We start from the raw sequence: 21,037 nt of genomic DNA, 5'->3' as shown, positions 1-21,037 counted from the left end.
TTCAGATATTGAAGGAGCATATAGCTTGCCTGGAGTACAGAAGTACATCGAGTCGTTGCCTGTGCAGAGTCGAGCATGTTTTCTAACCAAGTCAACGTGTTTAGCGCATAGAATAACGCTGCGCAGTACAGTAGGACTAATCGAGAGCGTCCTGAGCTCTGGGTTCCGCTTTGTGCTCGTAGGGAACTTCGAAGGAAGATCCCTTGGAGGCAACTGTATTTACATTGCAAGCTAATGTGTTTGCTATAAATTGGTTTCTTCTTCCAACGCTTATTTGGGATTGTGAGGCACGTTGCTGGCGATGGAGGGCAGCCTAACGTCCGGCACTTCTCATTCATCTATCGTATACTATCTGTAAAAACTTGGTGCGACCAACCAAACTTGCTTCTGTTGATGGTGATGCGCCCCATCTTCTCCTCGAGCTGCAGGGCCTCTTCGAAATGGAAAAAGCTTCCAACAGTCAGATAGCACACCATTTTTTAGCATTTCGGGATAGAAGAAAGCAAGGAGGCAGCAAACACTTGGCGTTTCATGCTTTCTCGTGTGTTGAGTATTTTGCTTTCAAAATATGATTCATAAACAACCAGTTAGCTCAAACTTTTAACACGTTAATCCCGAACGCCTCTGGCGTATACGTGCCCTCGCGCTCTCAAAAACAATACTGAAGCATAACAACATGAAATGTGTGTTTCAGGTTGATGGCTCTGGCAGTACTCTTCGACGACGTTTTATTGCAGCCACCAGGCAGCGTTCAAGGTACCTCTGCTTCAAGCCAAGTGGTGTCTCCGAAAGAGTGCATACTGGGCTACCTGGCAGGACATCTAACCAAAACGTTCCTGACCATGGGCTGCCTTAACTGTGTTAGAACTCTGAATGGCTCGTCTCGGCGTGCAAGTGACCTAATGCTTACCAAGTCAAGATGTTTCCTACAGGTGACGTCATGCGGACTGCTCAGTCTCCTGCAGATTTTCGAGAGCTAGGTCGAAGAACTGACTGTTGATAGAGTGGCTTGTGCGGACGCCTATACGAACATTGTGGAGGGAGTTCTCTCGGATAACCGCACCTCAGCTGCTGCTGCAGGTTGTGGATACCATTCTGTAGATACCACGGCAGAAATTGTGCATTTTTTTAGAACAATAGGAGAAAAGAACACTTGCACGAGCAAGTAAGTGCGCAACATGCCCACAACATGCTAGTTTACGGATCGATGATGGAGACAAAGAAAGCGATCTTCTAATCAAACCCAGAGTTTTTGATGCGTCCACGGCGACTTGAGTGATACGCTTACCCCACGTTAGTTTGCTGCTGATTAGGACTCCTAAGTACCTATATGATTCAACCTTGGATCATATGGTGGGCTTTAGTGTATAAGGACAGATAATATTGGAACAATTACGTGAGATATTCATAAACTTGCACTTGGTGATGTTAAGCTCCACCAACCAATCAATACCAGTCTTCGATTATTTGTAAGTCCTTTTGTAGGGTTCCCTCATCACCGGGTGAGGAAACGTGACGGTACAACAAACAGTCGTCAGCAAAGAGACGTAAGGTTGATGGAATCCCAGAGGGGAGTTCATTGATATAGATGAGGACAAGCAACGGCCCAAGTACAGAACCTTGAGGCATGCCTCTGATTACTTAGAGAGTGGCTGAATGACACCCCCTGATGACGGTGGGCTGACAACGGTTCGTGACAAAACAGAGAATCCAGGGTACTGCAAGGGAATTAATATTGAAGTATGTATAAAATGTCCAACACAAGGCGTCGGTGTGGGGCGCAGTCGAAGGCTTCGGAAAAATCTAAACATATAAGATCGGTTTGAAATAGTGATTGCAAATTGAAATGAAGATCATTTGTGAATTCAAAAAGTTGCGTCTCACATGAAAGACCAGGGCGGAAATCATGCTGCTTTTGAAAGAAAAAAGTAATTTTCAAGGTGGTTCGCTACTTGAGTATATAATGTCTTTGATCAGCTTACAAGCAATATAAGGTAATGAAATGGGGTGGTAGTTGAATGAATCCGAACGATTTCCTGTCTTCAATGCTGGGATCACCCTGCTTAGTTTCCAATCATCTGGGAGCGAGCTATCAGCCAGAGACTGGGGGAATATTGTCGCAACGTCGTAACAGGGCTCCTAGAGCCCTATTCAGGAGGCACGGCAGCAGGTCTTCTGTTTAATACTGAGCGCAACCACGACTTCTTCACTGCTCCTAGACAAAAACGCTCATGCACACCTGCGTTGTCCTCGTCTTCATCGGAGTACAGGCACGGTAACATGATTTGCAAGATAAGGGTAGACATTTGTTTAGCGGACTTGTGTATCTTTGCAGAGGTATCGCCAGAGCAGGGGATGCTTTACAGCTTGAAATTGTCGATGAGTTTTGCAATGCCTTCTGTAGTAATGTGAATGGGGAGCATCTCGTTAAAGTTAGAACGAAATGACAGAGGAATGTTTTGAGCGCGTTAGCGAGTGAAAATAGATGAGAAGTACTAATTCATTACATTGTAGCGTTGGTCTACCGGTGCCATAGATCCATCTGGTGTAATCAAGAAAATATTTGGCATTTTTCTACGCGTAGGAGCACGTTTAAGCATTTTTTTAGGATTTTAACGAAGGATGCTAAGTAGGTCCTGATTGTGGAAATTTTTCTTTGAAATTCTTAAGTGATTTGTGTAATCCCTGAGAGCGAAAAAGTATATATCCCATTTACGAGCAGAACTCGATGCTTTGGCTGCACGAAAAAGGCGTTTTCTTTTCTTTTAAGTTAGTTTTCTGAAAGCGTTAGAGTACCAGGGTTTGCCGGCATCGCCACGAATGGAGACGAAAGGAATGTAGTTGTAAATAAGTGCAGAAAGTTTATGTTTGAATGACAAGCAGTTTTTCTTGACCGGTTGGCGCATTCGCGGAAAGAATGGAAGACTATTTCTTCATCTTCGTTGATGCGAGTGAAATCAGCCCTGTTGTAGTAATGTAAGTGTTTCATTGATGGTTGTCGAATTGTGGTTGGGATGGATAGCTCAAATAATAACATTTTATGATCGCTATGGCAATCTACACATGACATTGACTGTATTAACTCTGCATCAACGACAGAAACTAGATCGAGTGCATTGTTACTGCGAGTCGGCTTGCTGAGTGGTTGTGCGAAATTAATACTAAGAACGAGGTCAACAAATGCTTTGGACAAGTGGGAGGATCCAGCGAAGGTGGTTCAGTCAATATCGAGAAAATTTAAGTCGCCGCAGAGTATGTAGTTTACGCGAGCAAAGCGATAATTCAATTCGAGGATCGAGTGCAGCCTATTTGTAAATGCTTTGGACAAGTGGGAGGATCCAGCGAAGGTGGTTCAGTCAATATCGAGAAAATTTAAGTCGCCGCAGAGTATGTAGTTTACGCGAGCAAAGCGATAATTCAATTCGAGGATCGAGTGCAGCTTATTTGTAAAATAAATGTCAATATCCCGCGCTCAATAACAAGCAATCAGTTTGTTTGTTATTCCAGGAAGCGAAAAGTTAACACAGAGGATTTGGTGTCCGCAATTTATATCGATAGTGAAGGAAGGCGCATCCGGTTTTATAGAGGCGAGTACATCACCGCCCCTGCGACCCACGCTGTCGTCCTTGTGAAGGGCAAATGCAGTGATATAATCTAGCATTTATTCGTCTCAAATATCTGCGGACCACCATGACTCTGTGAAGACTGTGATATCAGTCTTACTATTTTGTAAAATGTCTTCCACAGATTCCTTCTTGGGGATAAAAGTGCGAACGTTAGCAAGCAGAATACGCATGGTTCGACACGCAGAAGCATTGGTACCTGTTCGAAATGGTTGGTTTTGTAGCAAAGACGGGCGGTGGCAGAATCGAGATGGCTGCTGTGCTTTTTTTCGGTTTTAGACACGTAGTGCGGATTGTCTGCGCTTTTCTTAGGGAGCCATATCCCGGTGAGGGACGTTTCGCCAGCCTGCGGGAATTATCCTCTCGTTGTGCCCGCGGCACTCCGGTGAGAAGTAGTGCACGCCCTGCACGATGATAACACAGCCGGGAACCTTAGGTTTTCCCCGTGTGCTCTCAAAAATACAAGAGAAATAGTATTGGCCGCGCCTGTCCGTCGACGTCGCGCGTTATGTCGAGGCATGTTGACACTGGCAGAGACGCAAGACACCACCGACAAGGCTGGCGAGTTTACTAAAGTGGATCGAGCCTCCTTGCCCGCCCTTTCACCAGATCAGGACGCACATTTTGGGGCCATTTCTGGTGACAGCACCTGGAAACAAGTAAATTGTCGTGGCTACCGGCTACCTGACCTGCTATGCCGGAACAAAAGCTCTGCCTAAAAGTAGCGCAGCTGAAGCCGCCAAATTCTTCGTCGAGAACATCGTGCTGCAACATGGTGCCTCATAAGCCTTCATCAAAGACCGAAGAACGGCCTTCACTGCCGAGCTCAGCGAGACCATTTTGCAATATAAGCCAATATAGCCACGGCAGGAGAACTGCCTACCACCCGCCGCTGAATGGAATAGAGACGACTGAACAAAACCCTCGCCGACATTCTTGCATTGTATGTCGACGTCGAACGCAAGACGTGGGATGCCGGCCTGCCGTCGGCAACCTTCGCTTGTAACGCGGCGGTGCAAGAAACAAAGCAGACCAGGCCAATCAAGCTGGCTTACGGCAGGAACCCGATGACTACTCTAGACGCCATGCTGCCACACGTCACCGACGAAGAGAATATCGATGTCGCCCCCTATCTCCAGCACAGAGAAGAAGCCCGACAGCTCGGCCACCTGCGCATCAAGAACCAGAAGAGGACTGACAGCGGGTACTACAATCTTCGACGACGCGACATCGAATGCCACCCTGGCGATCAGGTTTGGGTTTTGACCGCGATATGCCGACGAGGACTCGCCGAGAAACTATTGCGACGCTATTGCGGACCCAGCAAGTGGATCCGACGTATTCGCGCACTGGAGGTCGTCCCAGACGGCATTTCGCAATCACAGCGGTGCGGCGCACGATCTGAAGTGGCTCACGTGGTGCTTCGTAAGCCCTTTCACGCACGCTTATGAACTGCGTTCTTTTGTTGCCTCGTTGCGGCTGTTTTTCTTTTTCGCTTTTTCGTTATTTAAAGCATCGAATCGACGCATTTTAACGGGGAGGGGCGGGGGGAGTTATTGCCACGTGTACTTGGTTATCAAGTGACCGCGTTTCAACAGCTACCAAATTTTATCGCTCAGAGGAGGGCGCGCCTGCGTGTATCGCAAGTTTCCCGAATAAAAGACGGGGAATGTGGGAGATGGAAATTCAAGACAATGAGCAAAACGTGAACAAGGTGAATGCAAGAGCCAATGTTTCGACAAGTGGAGTTGTCTTCTTCAAGGCGACGTACGCTTTCCTCGCCACAGTATATATAGGTGGGGTTCTGGGGTTCTGGTCAGATTAAACGGACATCGCGCGGACACAGCTAAAAAGCTTCCCAAAGCCTTCGCCGAGCATTTCAACCAACCAGGTCATAACTTTGATGAACTTAAACTCTACATCTTACAGTCAAATTTCCGTTCTGAGCGAGAAATAAAATACACAGAATCATACCTTATCCATAAGTTCAAGACATTGCAACCAATAGGCATAAACGTTTCAAAGGGGTTTTACAATCTATTCGCTATGCTAAACTTCAAGCTATAGGCAACAACACTTAGTGTGATTTATTGGCGTATCCACCCCCCCCCCTTTCTTTCTTGCTCTCCTTTGCTTTCCTTTTTTTTTTTCAGCCGGCGTGTGAGGCGCCCTTGACACGCCGGCTAACGCGCGTGCGTTGACAGAAAGGGGGGGGGGGGAGGGGGGGCTGGCTTTGATCTTGTGCACAGCGTTCCTTTACTCTCAATTCGACGCGCCAACAAATTTTTACTCCTTTAGAAGAACCCCACGTATATATTGTGGCGAAGAAAGCGTACGTCGCTTGAAGAAGACAAGTCCACTTGTCGAAACGTTGGCTCCTGCATTCACCTTGTTCACGTTTTCTCGCGTTTCCCGAATGTTATCCATGCTTTTATCCGCTCTCTCTTGTCACTGAACCTTGTGTAATGTGACCGCATATACGGGCGATGCAAATTGTGTGGTACTTTCTGGGGAAAATGCGGTCCCCAGCGATTATTGTGGAACTTTTTCACGATCGCCGACTGTGTTCTTCGCTATCGTTGTTCTTTCAGTGAAGCCTGTTTTGAGGGCACAGTTCCGTCATGTACAGTTTTGCTGCTTTTTCACCGTCACCACTATGTGACAATATAGTCATCCTAAACTCGTCATTTCATTGTCACACTACAATTGTTGTACCACCCTTGTCAATGCGTCATCGACATGCGTTTGCTGTCATACCGCCGACGATGTCACCGCGGTCCTTCCATCGTCGTCATCCTAACTTCGTCGCCATTTAATTCTCGTCGTGGAGTAGTCTTCATAATATCGTCGCAATGCCGTCGTCACGCTGCTGCTTTACCATCGCCGTGCCCCCAGTAACCTCATCGCATTGTCGACATGCCGTCCCCATCATACAGCTTTCGTCGACTCATACATGTCATTTCTTTTGCTTCATTCTATTGCAGTGATGCTATCGTCATTCAATCGTGATTAGGACGTCGTTGTCACGTTAATATAGTCATTGCCTCGTCGCCGGACAGTCGCTATCGTCGATGCATATCTATAGATCGGCTCTCATGTCAATGCGCTCGTGCCATCTTCGTCATTCAAGCTTCGTCATTCGGTTTTCGCCATATCGTCGTCGTGCTATCTCGTTATACAGTCGTCGTCATCCCAGTGTCTTCAAGTCGCCGCCGCCACGCCGTCGTCTTCACACCGTTGTGATAATTTAAGCATCGCCATCTCATTGTCATCATACAATCAGCGTCATACTGCTTTTGTCATCCCATCGACATTTATTTATTTATTTATACTATTGGCCCTCTGTTGAGGGTCGTTACAGGGAGGGTATATGAATAAGGTTCTCAACACAATCACACATTATACACTCGTCAACTAACAAATGACAGCGTATTAATTGAAATGCCTATCAATGAAAGCTTGAAAATCACATATATCATCTTTTGGCAAGCCTTCTTCTGGTAAGTTCGATAAGCTTGTGGCATCAGGAAAAAAATAAAAAACGAAACAAATCAGTACGGGTTGCATTAGTTGCACCAAGAGGGAGTTAGTTGTCCTTAGGAATCCTTTATTAGAATAGGGCTGTATGTCTGTTTCGTTCGTTATTTTTACTTTCTCACGCATTATCTAAAAAAACAATTTCAATCGACACTTCTGCCTTCTTAATTCTAATGATTCCAAATCACATACTCTTAAAAAAATTAAATTATGGGGTTTTACGTGCCAAAACCACTTTCTGATTATGAGGCACGCCGTAGTGAAGGACTCCGGAAATTTCTACCACCTGGCGTTCTTTAACGTGCACCTAAATCTAAGTACACGGGTGTTTTCGCATTTCGCCCCCATCGAAATGCGGCCGCCGTGGCCGGGATTCGATCCCGCGACCTCACATACTCTTAACATAGCAGTAACCGAGTCTGTGCGCCTATATTTCGAGCATATAAAACTTAGAGAGAGACGCTGAATACGGTCCAATTTATTCTTAAGAACCTTTTGATGCGGACTCCAAACTATACTAGCATATTCTGAGATCGGACGGATATAAGCTCTATATGCCAATAATTTCACGTCTCTCGTCGCTTTCGGCATTTTTTTTTCAAGAAGCATAATGTTTGATATGCTGATAAACAGACATTTTCTACATGACGAGTCCAGTTTATTTTGTCGGTAATAGTTACGCCCACGTACTTGAAGCTGGTGACGTTGCTCAAAGTTCTTTCTTTAATGTTGTACTTGAACAAAAGCGGAGATTTACTTTTGTTATGTGTATGTGGATTTCTTATAATTGATTTCCATCCCCCTTTTTCTGCACCACGTACCCAATGATTGAAGACAGTGGTTAATTTTAAGCCGGTCATCTCTGCATGCAACTGGATAGTAAATTAAACAATTGTCGGCTAAAAGCTTTATTTTGAAAGGTAATTCGATAACTGAAGCAATGTCTTTAATATATAACAGCAATAAGAAAGGCCCTACTACACAGTCCTGCAGTGTTCCTGAATAGATCTCTAATTTACTCAACGCACTGTTTTTTTACTTTAACCGCTTGTTGACGATGTGACAGATATGCACCAATTCAATCAAGCTATTGCGTATCGATTCCTACACTGTCTAGAAACTGTCAGATATGTTTTGCTACTACGTGTTCAATCAGTTTACAGCACGTAGATGTCAGAGATACAGGTCTAGTTATTTACTAACGATCGATTACCACTTTTCAATATTGCAGCGACTATTGCATCGCGCCAGTCTTGGGGTAACAAACAACACTTCAAGGATTTTTGCAACATGATAGTAAGGTAAAAAGATAACCACTCTCCATGTCATCGTAAAAGTACAGTTGGTATGCCATCAGGCCCGGCAGATATTTTTGTGTCTAACATCAATAACTGATTAAGTATTCCTCCTTGTGTAATGCAGTGGAAAAGAAGAAGGCAACTGATATTCTTCAGCGGCATCTTGACTTTTGACGAAGACTGAGTGGAAGTAACGACTGAACTTATCACAAATTTCCTTCTCTTCTTCTATAATTTCCATTCCTTCTGATATCTGTTCAATACTTTCACCATTATCTTTGAAAAAATGCCAAACTTTTTCTTGGGGAATCTTAGAAAGTTAGCAAGCGTATTGTCAAACAAACTTTGTTTACACTGCCTCAGTTCTGTTTTTAGGTTTCTTTTAGCAGCTGAAACTTCCGCTATCGTAGCTTTCCCTTTGCGCAGTCTCTTTATCTTGCATTTCATATAAATAATGCTTCTATTTATCCACGGATCGGGTGGTTTCGTTCTTTATGCCCGTGTGGGTATAAAATATAACACATATATACAAATATGCAATGACAAATATACATAATACAAATATATCTATACAGTGCTGTACTGTTTCCTTAAAACGCCTCCACAGCTCTTCAATAGGTTCTGTTTCTAACGCACTTTGAAGATCATCAAGTGATATTTTTAACTAATCAAGAATAACATGTGTCATCTGCATATCAATAATCTTTAACATAAGAATACATATATGATTTTGTTCTGACACAGTTGATACAGATCACATTCACAGAGATCAGTTTTTGTTCAGATATACCACATTCTACTGATGTATCACATTAAAACACTTTAATAGAGATGAAAACCCAGTCCAACAATGACTGCGACCTAAGAGTAAACCTTGTATGATCTCTTACAATTCGTCTCAGGTTAAGAGAAAGCATTACTTGAAGTAACAAGTCGGCACTTGCAGCCTCTACATGCCCGCTGTAAAAAATTTCCCAGTTGATATGAGGTAAGTTGAAGACGCCGGCCATTATTCAGGGCCGTTTATAGTCCGACGTAACGCGCGCGCGCGCGCTCGCGCACGCTACGTTACGTTGGCGAAAACAACTCCTTCTATAGTCCGACGCACTGCAGCGCCAACGCAACCGGCGGCTGCCAGCGCGCCCCGACCGCCCCGGCGCAAATTTGGCTCCTGCTCCATTCGCACGCCGGCCCCGCCGACTGCGTCGACCCATAATGCATTGCGCGCGAAGAAAAGGCGCCAACACAACTCCGCAGACGGCTTTTGCGGACGGCGCGCGACTTGGCGAAAGTTCTGCGCATGCTCCGAAGATAGCAGCCTACGGCGCGCGCGTTGAAGTATAGAGGGGATGGCATCTCGGCTGGCGCAGCGCAACCGACGTAGCGTGACTGACCGCGAACGACGCTCGCCCGCGCGCCGATAACTTCGGACTATAAACGGGCCTTTAGTCTTGTATTTTCATTTACATTGGAACACAAAAACATGTTAAAGCCTTTCAAAAATTCAGGTGGAGTATGAGGTGGTCTGTACACGGCTCCAATAAGGTATAATGTATTAGCATAAGCGACCTTACACCAAACTGTTTCAAGTAAGGTGCAATCTATTTTCGTTGCGATTATTGTGCTTTAGATTAGCAGTGCAACACCACCACCTGGGCAATCCTGATCCCATCTGAAGATCTTGTGACCCATAGGAACAGTGCAACTGTCTTCAGCAGCATTTTTTACTCATGTCTCTGTTAACACCACAACATGCGGCCATGCGGGCTGTATGAAAGCAATAAATATTCCAGTTCCGTGACTTTGTTAACTACGCTCTTTCCGTTTAGTGCAGTGTGAGCTACGATTCCGATGGTTCCCCTCCCTTCCCAACCATTCTGACTGCCGCATCAACTGATGATGAACTGCGTAGGGCAGAACTGTCGGGATCATCATTGCGTTTTGCCATACCTTGACTTCCTTTACATCGACAGCGGATGTTCCTTTCGTCATTCCATTCATTTAAATCATCGTTTACCATAAGCTTATCATATACCAGCTTCACTTTCGCTCCGTTTGCTCTTTCAGGTACGCTACTTTTCCACAACACCTTTCTGCGCATGACTTTGTTTAGCATAATCATGACCAATTCGAATAGAACTGCCCTTCAGTTTTCTAGCGTTCCTTAATACAATTTCCTTTTCGCGATAATCCAAAACGTCTTGATTACAGATCTCGCGCTGCTTGCTTTTTGTCTACCCAATCCGTGTATTCGATGAACCGACTTTACCTTGATACCCCGAGTATCGTGAAATATTTTATCAAAAACGGCCTTTGCCAAGTCCGTTACAGACTCGCAAGGCACTTCAGGAAGGCCAAAAACTAGCATTTATTGCGCCTACTCTTGTTCTCGTACTGAGTCAATTTATCTGCCTGCCGACGAACAATATGTTCCAGACTACTGATAAGTTTGTTCATTCCTTCAACAACGTCTAACTATCCTGTAAGCTTGTCGTTTTCAACGGTCAGGTCTGAAATCTCCTGCCTCATAGCATCTATCTTAGCATCTGATGTCGTCTGGTTTTTTAAGATTTTCTCTAGCATCAGCGCAGTAGTTGGTCCGGGATTTTCCTCGACATCCCCTGACTTCAAAAGCATCAAGACCGCCGACCAACAATCGATCACACAAACAATACAAGACGCCGGCCACAGCAATACTAGCAAAAATCTATTATAAGTTCATAAGCATGCAGTTTTGTAATAACAACGAACCTGCGAAAACACTATTGCCGGTTTAGGCATGTTGTCTATAGGCCTTTCGCCATGCCCTCTGAAGATGCCTCGATTTGGTTCGTCCTTTTGTAGCTTACACACCGATGGCCTAACTCCAGTTGAAAAACCATCCACCGACGTTGTGCGCCCGGCACCTATGCCCTGACCCACCAAGGGAAGCAACGCATCGGTACTGCTTATCGATGTTGACGCACCGAAAATCCACGGCAACATCTGCAAAAACAGTATTGCCGGTTTAGACATGTTGTCTGTAGGCCTTTCGCCGTGCCCTCTGAAGATGCCTCCGTTTCGTTAAACCATTTGTAGCTGATCCACCGATGACGTCACTCCAGTTGAAAGGCGAACCACTTGCGTTGTGCGCACGCCACCTATGCCCTGATCCACGATGGGAAACAAAGCATCGGCACTGCTTATCGATGTTCACGCGCCGAAAATCCACAGCAAGATCTGCAAAAAGAGTATTACCGGTTTAGGCATGTTGTCTGTAGACCTTTCGCCGTGCCCTCTGTGGAGTTAAGCAGGTGATTATCCGTGTTACTACATCGTTGTAACTGCGTCCATGTCATAAAGTCATCGTCTTCCCGGAATGCTCTTAGGTGACCTTGGCAAGCAAGTGCCATAGCAAATTCGAACGATACCGAAGTAGGTCGCACATATTTGAACCAAAGTAGGCATAAAAAATGACCACTACAGAGGTTTAATAAACATCTCTTCACAAATACTGTGTGTCACTGCATTTCTCAAATGCTAATCTCACTACCATTGACAGTGATCGCGACATGAGTTATGGCGTAATTTTTGCTAAAGCTTCACGTAGCACTCGTAAAATCGCTAATTGAGCGAAGCGATCCAAGTTCTGCAGACAAATCGGCAGCGTTGGCCGGTCTATATTAATGTCCTTCCCAACGGCCGTATTTGCTTCTTTATTTATAGGAGGTGAGTCGCTTTCGAACCAACCATTAACTGCCTAACACTTACATAGTGCCTTCATGAAATTCAATCATTTTTTTTGTTTTGTTTCAATCACTGAAAACAACATGCAAAAACGGCACCTTGGCGGGAATGAGTGAAGCAAGAACAAGAGTAGTACGCACTTCATGCAGAAAACGCCACTCCCATAGCATACAGATTTAGTGCTCGTTACTTACGATCTCCATGTCTTCTATTTCCATATTGATGAACGCGAGATACACGAAATCATCACCTGGCGTTATGGTGGTGATTGTCCGTGTCGTCCTGGTGTCAGAGACTATGATGTTTAGATCACTTACATGTATCACGAAAGTAGCAGGCCCACTGTTGTTGTAGGTGTATGTATTATGCTTATACTGGTGCCCCTTACCAATGCCCATTGCTATTCTGCGAAAATTGAAACATTGGAATGAGAAACTTGCATCAACGTTATTATTTGGAGTGGCAACAGTTGAAAAAGATCGCCATATTGAAAAAAGCGTTACGCGCGTAATCATTCCTCGCACAATAAAATTGCAGACATTCTCTGCTCTTCACTCTTTCGACACACGGCATGCTGTTGGCGTCCAAGCAAAGCGCAACTGATGATGTCACCATGGAAGTGCTATTTTTCTGCGACCCATACGGTAATCTTATAATTCCTGTATTTTAGATATAAACTAGACCAAGAGATATTTTTCGCATATTGTTCCATGCAGCTTCGATCATTTGTAACGACCACTAAAACCATCTTTAATTGCTTCTGCATTTTGTAAAAAATTTGTCTCGCCAGAAACATTTCAACGTGACGGATTAGTTCGGCGAATTGGTTAAGTCACTTTGAGGAAATTGTGTTCCTCCTACCTCCTAAACGACTCTCCATGCTGCGTAAATAAATGCAATGCTCTGTCCTATGGGTGATATTAACTTTGACATTATTGACCGAAATTTATCATTATACAGACCTGATAACAAGCTAAGGAATAGAACAGTTACCACATTACCGACAAGCATTACTAACTTGAGACAGAGCACTTCGAATCACATAAGCACAAACATACGGGACACCAAATTCTCAAGTGAGACATTAGAACCTGACATTACTGATCATCTTCCTATTGTGCAACCATCACATTCAGCAGCCAGTTATGTACTCAGCAAAGGCGTATAACGGACAAATATAACACCATTTTTGACGCCCTTATTAAAAATTTGGTACTCTGTATATTCGGCAGACACAACTGACAACAAATATGAACAGTTAATCAAGACATTTATTAGATGTAAAAACTAGGTGAATGTGTTTCAATGGTATTCAGGAGAAACGCAAAGCGAAAATCATGGCTAATAGCCGGTATTCTAAAATCAATACATCACAAAGATAATATGTATAGAAAAATAAAGCAAAAACAGCACACCGTCACTTTAGAAAACAAGTATAGGACATAAAAGAAAAAACTTGAAAGCCTAGTCACTGTTTCTAAGCGAAGTTAATTTGAAGCTAAAATTAAACAACCACGCGGTGAGTCCAAAGCTACATGGGAAGTGATAAATGCCGCCCTAAGCACGTGCAACTGCAACAATATACGTGGAATCTTGGTAAATGACACGATAGTTAGCGATCCTTCGATTATTGTGGAAAGCTTCAACAGCTACTTTATTAGAATGACCAATAATTTAATTGTAAATAACTCGCATACATTACAATCAGACACAGTAACAAGTAACCCTTCTAGTTCTTTCTTAAGCCTACTGACCCTCATGAAGTCAACAACTTAATCCTCCGTTTAAGAGATAATGCATCAACCAGACTAGACTTGGTATCTGTACCACTACTAAAACACTGTTCGGTTATTACATGCAAACCCATTTCACATGTCATTAATGAAATGTTCATTTCAGGGTCGTTCCGGACGGTGTAAAAATTTCCAAGTTTGTGGCAGTGTTTAAGAAAGGGAATAAGATGAATATGTCCAATTACCGACCAATATTCGCATTGTCCCCATTTCTTAAGGTTCTGATGAAAAGTACTGCTAGCCGGACTAGATAACTTTTCACAGCGCAAAGTGCTTATGCTAAAGCCTAATACGGATATATAAAAAAGTCTGCTGAGATAGCGTTAACATTGTTGAAAAAAAACTAAATAAACTTAGAAAGAAAATTATTAACCATGAACAATTTCATGGACTGTCAAGTCTTTTTATCTTTTGAATCACGACATATTACTAAAAAAAACGTGAAAAGTATGGTATTTGTGGAGCACCCTTAAAGGGAAGCTGAAGAGTCTGTCGAATTCAATAAGACGCTCATATACGCATGCGGGAACCTTATAAACCATGTAGGTAAAATTTGGGGTTTTTTTTTTTCAATTAGGAGCGACGTAATCGTCGGTTAAAATTGCGCAGTAGCTCCGCCCCCCGTCGAATGCCGCACGCTGCTGCTGACGCTGACGATGCGAGCGGAGACCGGAAACCGCGGTGTTGTGGCGTCAACTCTAGTGTTTCGTTCCTTCGCAGCGTCCCCGACTGGTCCTGACCGTGCTTGTTTCTGCGTGCGTGCCATCGTAATCTGCTTGGATCGACCCTGCATTCCTTTGTTGGTGCCTCTGCGTGTATGTAGAGTGGTAGTCAACGTGCGCAGCATCAAGCTAGTGATTGCTACAATGCTTTTTTCAGATAAATGGAGTTTGCGTTGGTGTACCGGTTTTTGGTAACAGTGAGGCGTTAAGCCTGAATTAAACGGCGCTTGTACGAGAACGGTAGCAAATGGCACCGTACTAAAAAAGCGTTTCAAGGTTAGCCCTGCAATTCGGCCTGCACAGTTGCTGTGTATGGCCACAGAATGAGAGAGGACTACTCGCCACTAGCAGGCTTTCTAAACGCATCGCGAAAAGATCGGAGCAACGAAAACAAAGACGGCACGAGTGCGGACTGACTGATGATAACTCGTGTTGGAAGGCCTTATGAATACACGAACTCGACCAAACCTGGATTTCGATTTACTGCGAGCTCCTTCGTGTTAGCACGCTGAAGGGAAGGTGCATGTTTATCTCCCGCCCTTGACACAGGTTTCGTCGCAAAGCGCCGCGAATTTTATATTTGCACGAGTGTTTTAAAACAGCCTGCTAGCAGCTACCATAATAACGCAGTGCAAATGTAGAGTTTGTATGTGTTGGAAAGCCGGCGCACGCCAGGACGCTATGCTGCCCCCTTCTGTCGCGCACAGCGAGAAACCGACCGTTTCACGTAGCCGACGGAATTCGCCGCCTTTACGACTTCGGTTACGAGTAGTGTGCGGATGGCACACAGATGAACGTCACTACACGTACTGCATGAACCGGGAAGCTTTTCACGCGTTTAAACCGTCTTTGTAGATTGCCGACAGCTTTGGACAGCGCACAAATGCCGACGATCGCATCCCCGCTTACGTTCCATGAGGAGACATGCAAGAACACAACACTACAGTTGTTTGACCGGAAACGAGCTCACTAGATCGGCGAAAGATCGGCGAGATCACTAGATTGCTTTGCAAAAAACATACTCACCAAAGAGCATTTCCAACACGAGGAGATCACAAGACTTCGCTTTCGTTCGCGTCGAAAGCACTGCTCGCACCAGCATCGTTTGCTTCTTCGAGAGGCCGGCTCTTCGCAATCTGCTCGTACACGTAGGGAGTAACGCCGAACTCTTCAGAAAAATGCAGTCTCTCTAAATTTTCCATTACTGTCTCAGAAAAACAGCACCAAACTACCTGGCACCGCGCTTCATGTGTAGCGGCAGCGGTCGCTTACTAGAGTTGACGTCACGAGGCGCCCGACCAATCACAGGCGGAAACGAGACGCGCGAGCTGGGCGTGTTACGCTGCTGCACTTTTCGTCAAAATAAAATATATTTGCGCTTTCTTTCGCTCAATTTCGATACGATATTCGAATTCGGAGGGTTGAAAACCATTATGTACAGATGTTCACTCATTTTTTCTGGAAAACCTTTCAGCTTCCCTTTAAGCCTGATTAGCACGTATTTGAAGAACTGGAAGCAGCACGCAGTGTTTAACTATATGTCTTCATCCCAAAGGATAAGTAACACCCGCATTCCACAGGGCTTCATAATAGGTCCTTTTCTGTTTCTAGCACACATCAACAATTTAAACAACTACCTCTCATAAGACTGCATTTTATGCGCAGACGATACCAATATTTTGCTGACAGCTGCTACGGACACAGATCCTTACAAAAAAGGCAATGATGTCCTGCTAAAACTACCTGACTGGCTTCAATCTGTCTTCCGGCGACCACACGGAAACGTAACTGTATAGTTCTCGCTGCAAGAAACATCCGACTAATAAACTATAAATAATTAAACTTCAACAACACTCCTTTACAAAGCGCTAACTAGACGAAATTTTTAGGCGACCACCACGACAGTCAACCAAAATGACATAAGCATATCCAGGACTCTACACAAACCGTCTATAAGAAAAACGCAATACTGTGCAAACTACGTAACGTTTTTCCTTCCAACACGCTCTGTCTTCTTTATGTCACTTTCTTAAACTGGCATATTACGTAAGCTATTACCATATATGGACTCACGTACCCCACCACTTTATTGCCAGTTATTGCAGCCATAAATAAGTGCTTCCAGCTATTCTCTTCCTAAAAAGATTGGACCCAGTCACATTCGCGTACCCATTAATGAATATACTACCCGCGAAACATTGCAGTGATTATTCCATTGTCGTTTTTCTTTACGAAATCATGCATATAGTTACGCGATAGTCCTGTAAAAAATAATTATCTGAATACCGCATACCTTTTACGATCATTCACCTGGAAAACGCTAACCGTTCCTAAATCCCACACAGATTATGGAACAATTACATTCTCGCATGCCGCACCGCAGCTCTGGAATAAGATACCAACGGATCTAACAGTTCAAAAGTCATTTATCAGCTAGAAAACTAACCTTCGCTCTGTTATGCTCGTGTCACTTCCTCAATGAAAATGTACGCTATTTGTAAGCACACACTGTTCTGTTTTAGCACGCGCTCTAGTGTTTATATAACAGCATATGACACAGGGTTATACCCTGTTTATGCATTTTATGCATATACATATATAAATACATATATATATATATATATATATATATATATATATATATATATATATATATATATATATGCACACCCTTCACAACTACTACGAGAATTAGGGGGCCCCATCTTTAGTCCATACTCCAAGTAATTGTCTGCATATGATCAATAAAAGAATTTAAACGCGACGTTACACAGCCGAGAAAATACAGTGTGGTATAGCAACTGAAGCAGAGCAGGTCACTCGGTTAAGGTCGCGCTTTCTGCACATAACATCCCGTTGACACTCTGAATAAGGCTCCTTTCACATATTGCTGACATTCGCTTACCCTTTAATTTTGGTGTTCTCTGTCTTGAAGCGGCCTTTTATGACAGCGTAGCCGCCAGACGATATGAAACATACGCTTTGCTTTCGCAGTAAATGCTGCATTGAAAAATAAGATGTCATAAATTACGTATAAGTATACTTACAGAAGGCACAAGGAGCCTCTACCACTGAAGCAGTAACCCACATACAGCAGCACTAATATTTATTTATTTATTTATTTTCACATACTGTCAATCCCTCATGGGATTATAACAGGAAGGGCAAGTACATAGGGTAGTGTTTGCGAACAAAGAATATAAATAGATTATATAATCATAAGTGTGTTATTGCAAAGGTTTTGGTTTCACTAAAGAAAAGAAATAAGTAGTTCATCACAAATGCAATATTTGGGCACAATATACTATAACAAGGAAGAATCTGAGAAAACAAGAAACCAAACAAGAGAAAAAAAAAACACCTGAAAGCACATGTGATATACAATACCTAATGAACATGACAAACAGGATGCAGTCATGCGTATGATGCATCATACAAAAGGCACACTCATAGATTAAAGTGTTAGGCTATGAAGATTGGCAACAAACCTGGCTATGTGTCAGAGCTGTAAGGCAAGGAGGTGTTCTTCCACTGAATTAGCAAATGTATCAAGTGAGGAGCTGTTACTAATGGATTCACTAAGTTTATTCCACTCTCTTATCGCTAAAGGAAAGAAGGAATTCTTAAAGCAATCGGTATGAAAAGAATGCTCATTGAGTGTTTGTGTGTTTTTATGCCGCGTCGGCCGTGTTTCATTTCTGGAGATATATCTAGAGGTATCAATATTAAGCTTCTTATGTAAAAGCTGGTACATAAGTTTAGAACGGGCTAGTACAACTCGGTTTTGTACTGTTAGGATTCCGGCTTTGTTAAGTAGTTCGGTGGGCGAGTCTGTTAATTTATGTTTATTGTATATATACCGTAAATCTTTCCTTTGTACACCTTCTAGTTTTTTAATTAGTTGTTTAGTGTGTGGAAACCAGATAACATTTGCGTACTCAAGGACTGACCTGACGAAAGTTTTGTAAGCCAGAAGTTTTGTATCGGGTGGTGCTAGTCTGAGGTGCCTTCCAAGAAAGAAAAGGCGTTTCATTGCAGTTGCTGTGACATTATTTATATGTGAGTTCCATCTGAAGTCATGTGTTAACGTTAATGCGAGGTACTTGTGTTCATGAACTCTTATTAGTGGCACGTCGTTAACGGTATACGTAAAGCTCGAGTTATTTTTTTTCTGGTGATTGAAAGAACAGCAGATTTCTTAGTATTGATGGTCATCTGCCAGTGGGCACACCAGTTAGACACAGCTTTCAAGTCGTTGTTTAATGTTATATGGTCATCATACGAGTTAATATTTCGATAATGGATGCAGTCATCTGCAAACAGCCTAATGTTTCCTGTGATTTTTGCGGGTAGGTCATTAATAAAAATGGCTGTGGCTTAGGTAAGGTTAAGCCCAGGATGCGAAGCATACTAGCCTTTATTTTAGTTGTTGAACCACTGTTTAGCCTGGTGAACTGCTGTTGCTTGGCTATATTTGGTTCGGCTAGACGAAGAAACAACTCATGCGTTACTCTGCTTCGCCTTCAAGAGTGGAACGCGACAGCGTTCCCGTCCACCCGCCAAGGGGTGTAAAGGCCCAACCACACGCAGCCCGGGATACGCGTCTCGCTACGCGTACACGTAAGCGTACGCGTCTGCGTGCGCGTACGCGGGTGATGAAGGGAAGGGCGTCCAGCCACACGATACGCGCACACGTGCGCGCTTCGCTGAGCGCAGCACAGGGCTGACAGACCAGCGGCCCAGCGATGGCGGAAACGGTCGTCTTTGGCTTTGAGAAAAGTTTATCTTTAATTTCATTATGGCTAGCCATTTTCATTTAATTTATCAATGTTAGAGCTAGTACATTGTTTTTAAGTTGATAAATCACGCTGTTCCTATATATACATCCTTATGTCAAGAAAAGTTACGTCAATTATCAACATCACGCGCGATAGCGTCTGCTTGCTCACAACTGCAGCTGACATCTGCGCGCGACCACGCCCGACGTTGCTGCCGAGCTCTTGCTTAGCCGCTTGCTTCGCCGCATCAGCGTTCTCTCCCCGCAATGTACACCACATGAGAAAGAAGCTTTTGCTGCTGCTGCTCTTGCAACGGCGGCGGGAGCGCAGAAAGCGCCTGCGGCCTCTGCGCCGACGTTGGTGGGTCCGGCCAGTCTTTCAACTGCGTAAAGAAGAAGGACTTTACGGCTGTGAGTAACTTCTTTCCTTTCGATGATCTACAGTGGTAGAACTAGGAGCCAGTGTTTGGACATGGGGACTTATCTTCGTTAGGACAGCAATTACTTATCAGCGTTTTTAAGTGCGCGCATAAATGAAAGGGTTACAGTAGTACTGCGGGGATCGTACTCGCAGCGCGCGAACGCCCGATTCGCAGAACAGCATCGCGTCGTCGGTGCAAGGTTCGTCCAGGTTGACAGCACCGATCGAAACGATAACGTGACGTACGCGAACAGGGGGAACGACAAGAGCAGGGTGTAGTTCGGAAAGCGCGAAAGCATAGGCAAAGATCGGGCTGATTAGCCGCCGGAAGCATACAGATTGTATATTGGATACGTGGTGACGACACCTCACGACGTTTCAACCGCCGTCTGTCTAACCCGTGTATGCCTTACGACATACGGTCATTAACTGTTCAGCTTCACAGGGGAAGAAGCGCTTGATTCTATTTAACAGACAATCAGTAATACTAATTAGGAGCTCCCTTCATTATTAACAGTAGACCATACTGTTTACACAGAGCTTGTGTAGCACCCTCTTTTCTTGCACAAAATTTGTAAGGATAAAGTTTTGTAACACATGTTCTGCTATTCGATATTTTATTTGATATCCAGATTATTTCTTCTTCACTTGATTCGATTCTAAATCTACTTTTCGGTATTAGCACACCCCTACAAAAAGCTTAGGACTGCTAGGTATATTTGTGCCATTAGTATAGCACATAGATTAAAGAACACCTTTTTACACGTGTTGGTTGTCTTTTATGAAGCTTGTGGACGAGATGCGATTACCTATATTTCCTGTCTCTCAGAAGTATGACTGTAGAATATGAAGTGTTATGTAATTAAATTGTGACCTGAGGGGCAGGTTAAAATTCTGTGCGACTAATTTCGAAGTTTCTTGGCAGTGGCCGCACCATTTTAATATACCGTTGACTGGCTCTCCTGTTTTGCCGAACCACTGTTTGTATTGAAGCACGTAAACAAAGCAGAGGGTAAAATTAATGATGGCTAGTGGCTATACGTGTGTGTCAGTGAAAAGTGTACAGCTCCTGATACCTGCGCGTGTATGTGGGCAGGGCATGGTCTTGCTGCCAGGCAATAATGCACCATTTTTTACAGA

General features: G+C 43.9%; 1 protein-coding gene across 1 annotated transcript in view; it reads right to left on the bottom strand.

The window, feature by feature from the left end:
• Positions 1 to 21,037, bottom strand: part of LOC135912157 (uncharacterized) — a 171,207-nt gene that overhangs the window by 20,846 nt on the left and 129,324 nt on the right. Inside the window, exons 5-6 of the mRNA XM_065444542.1 lie at positions 17,605 to 17,699; positions 12,379 to 12,589 (exon numbers count right to left, since the gene is read on the bottom strand). Coding sequence (XP_065300614.1) covers positions 12,379 to 12,589; positions 17,605 to 17,699 — 306 coding nt within the window. The remainder of the gene's footprint in view (positions 1 to 12,378; positions 12,590 to 17,604; positions 17,700 to 21,037) is intronic.

This window comes from Dermacentor albipictus, chromosome 8 (assembly GCF_038994185.2).
Source record: "Dermacentor albipictus isolate Rhodes 1998 colony chromosome 8, USDA_Dalb.pri_finalv2, whole genome shotgun sequence".
NCBI lineage: Eukaryota > Metazoa > Arthropoda > Arachnida > Ixodida > Ixodidae > Dermacentor > Dermacentor albipictus.
Note: the sequence above shows the minus strand (reverse complement) of the source record. Positions and strands in the feature narration are given on the sequence as shown.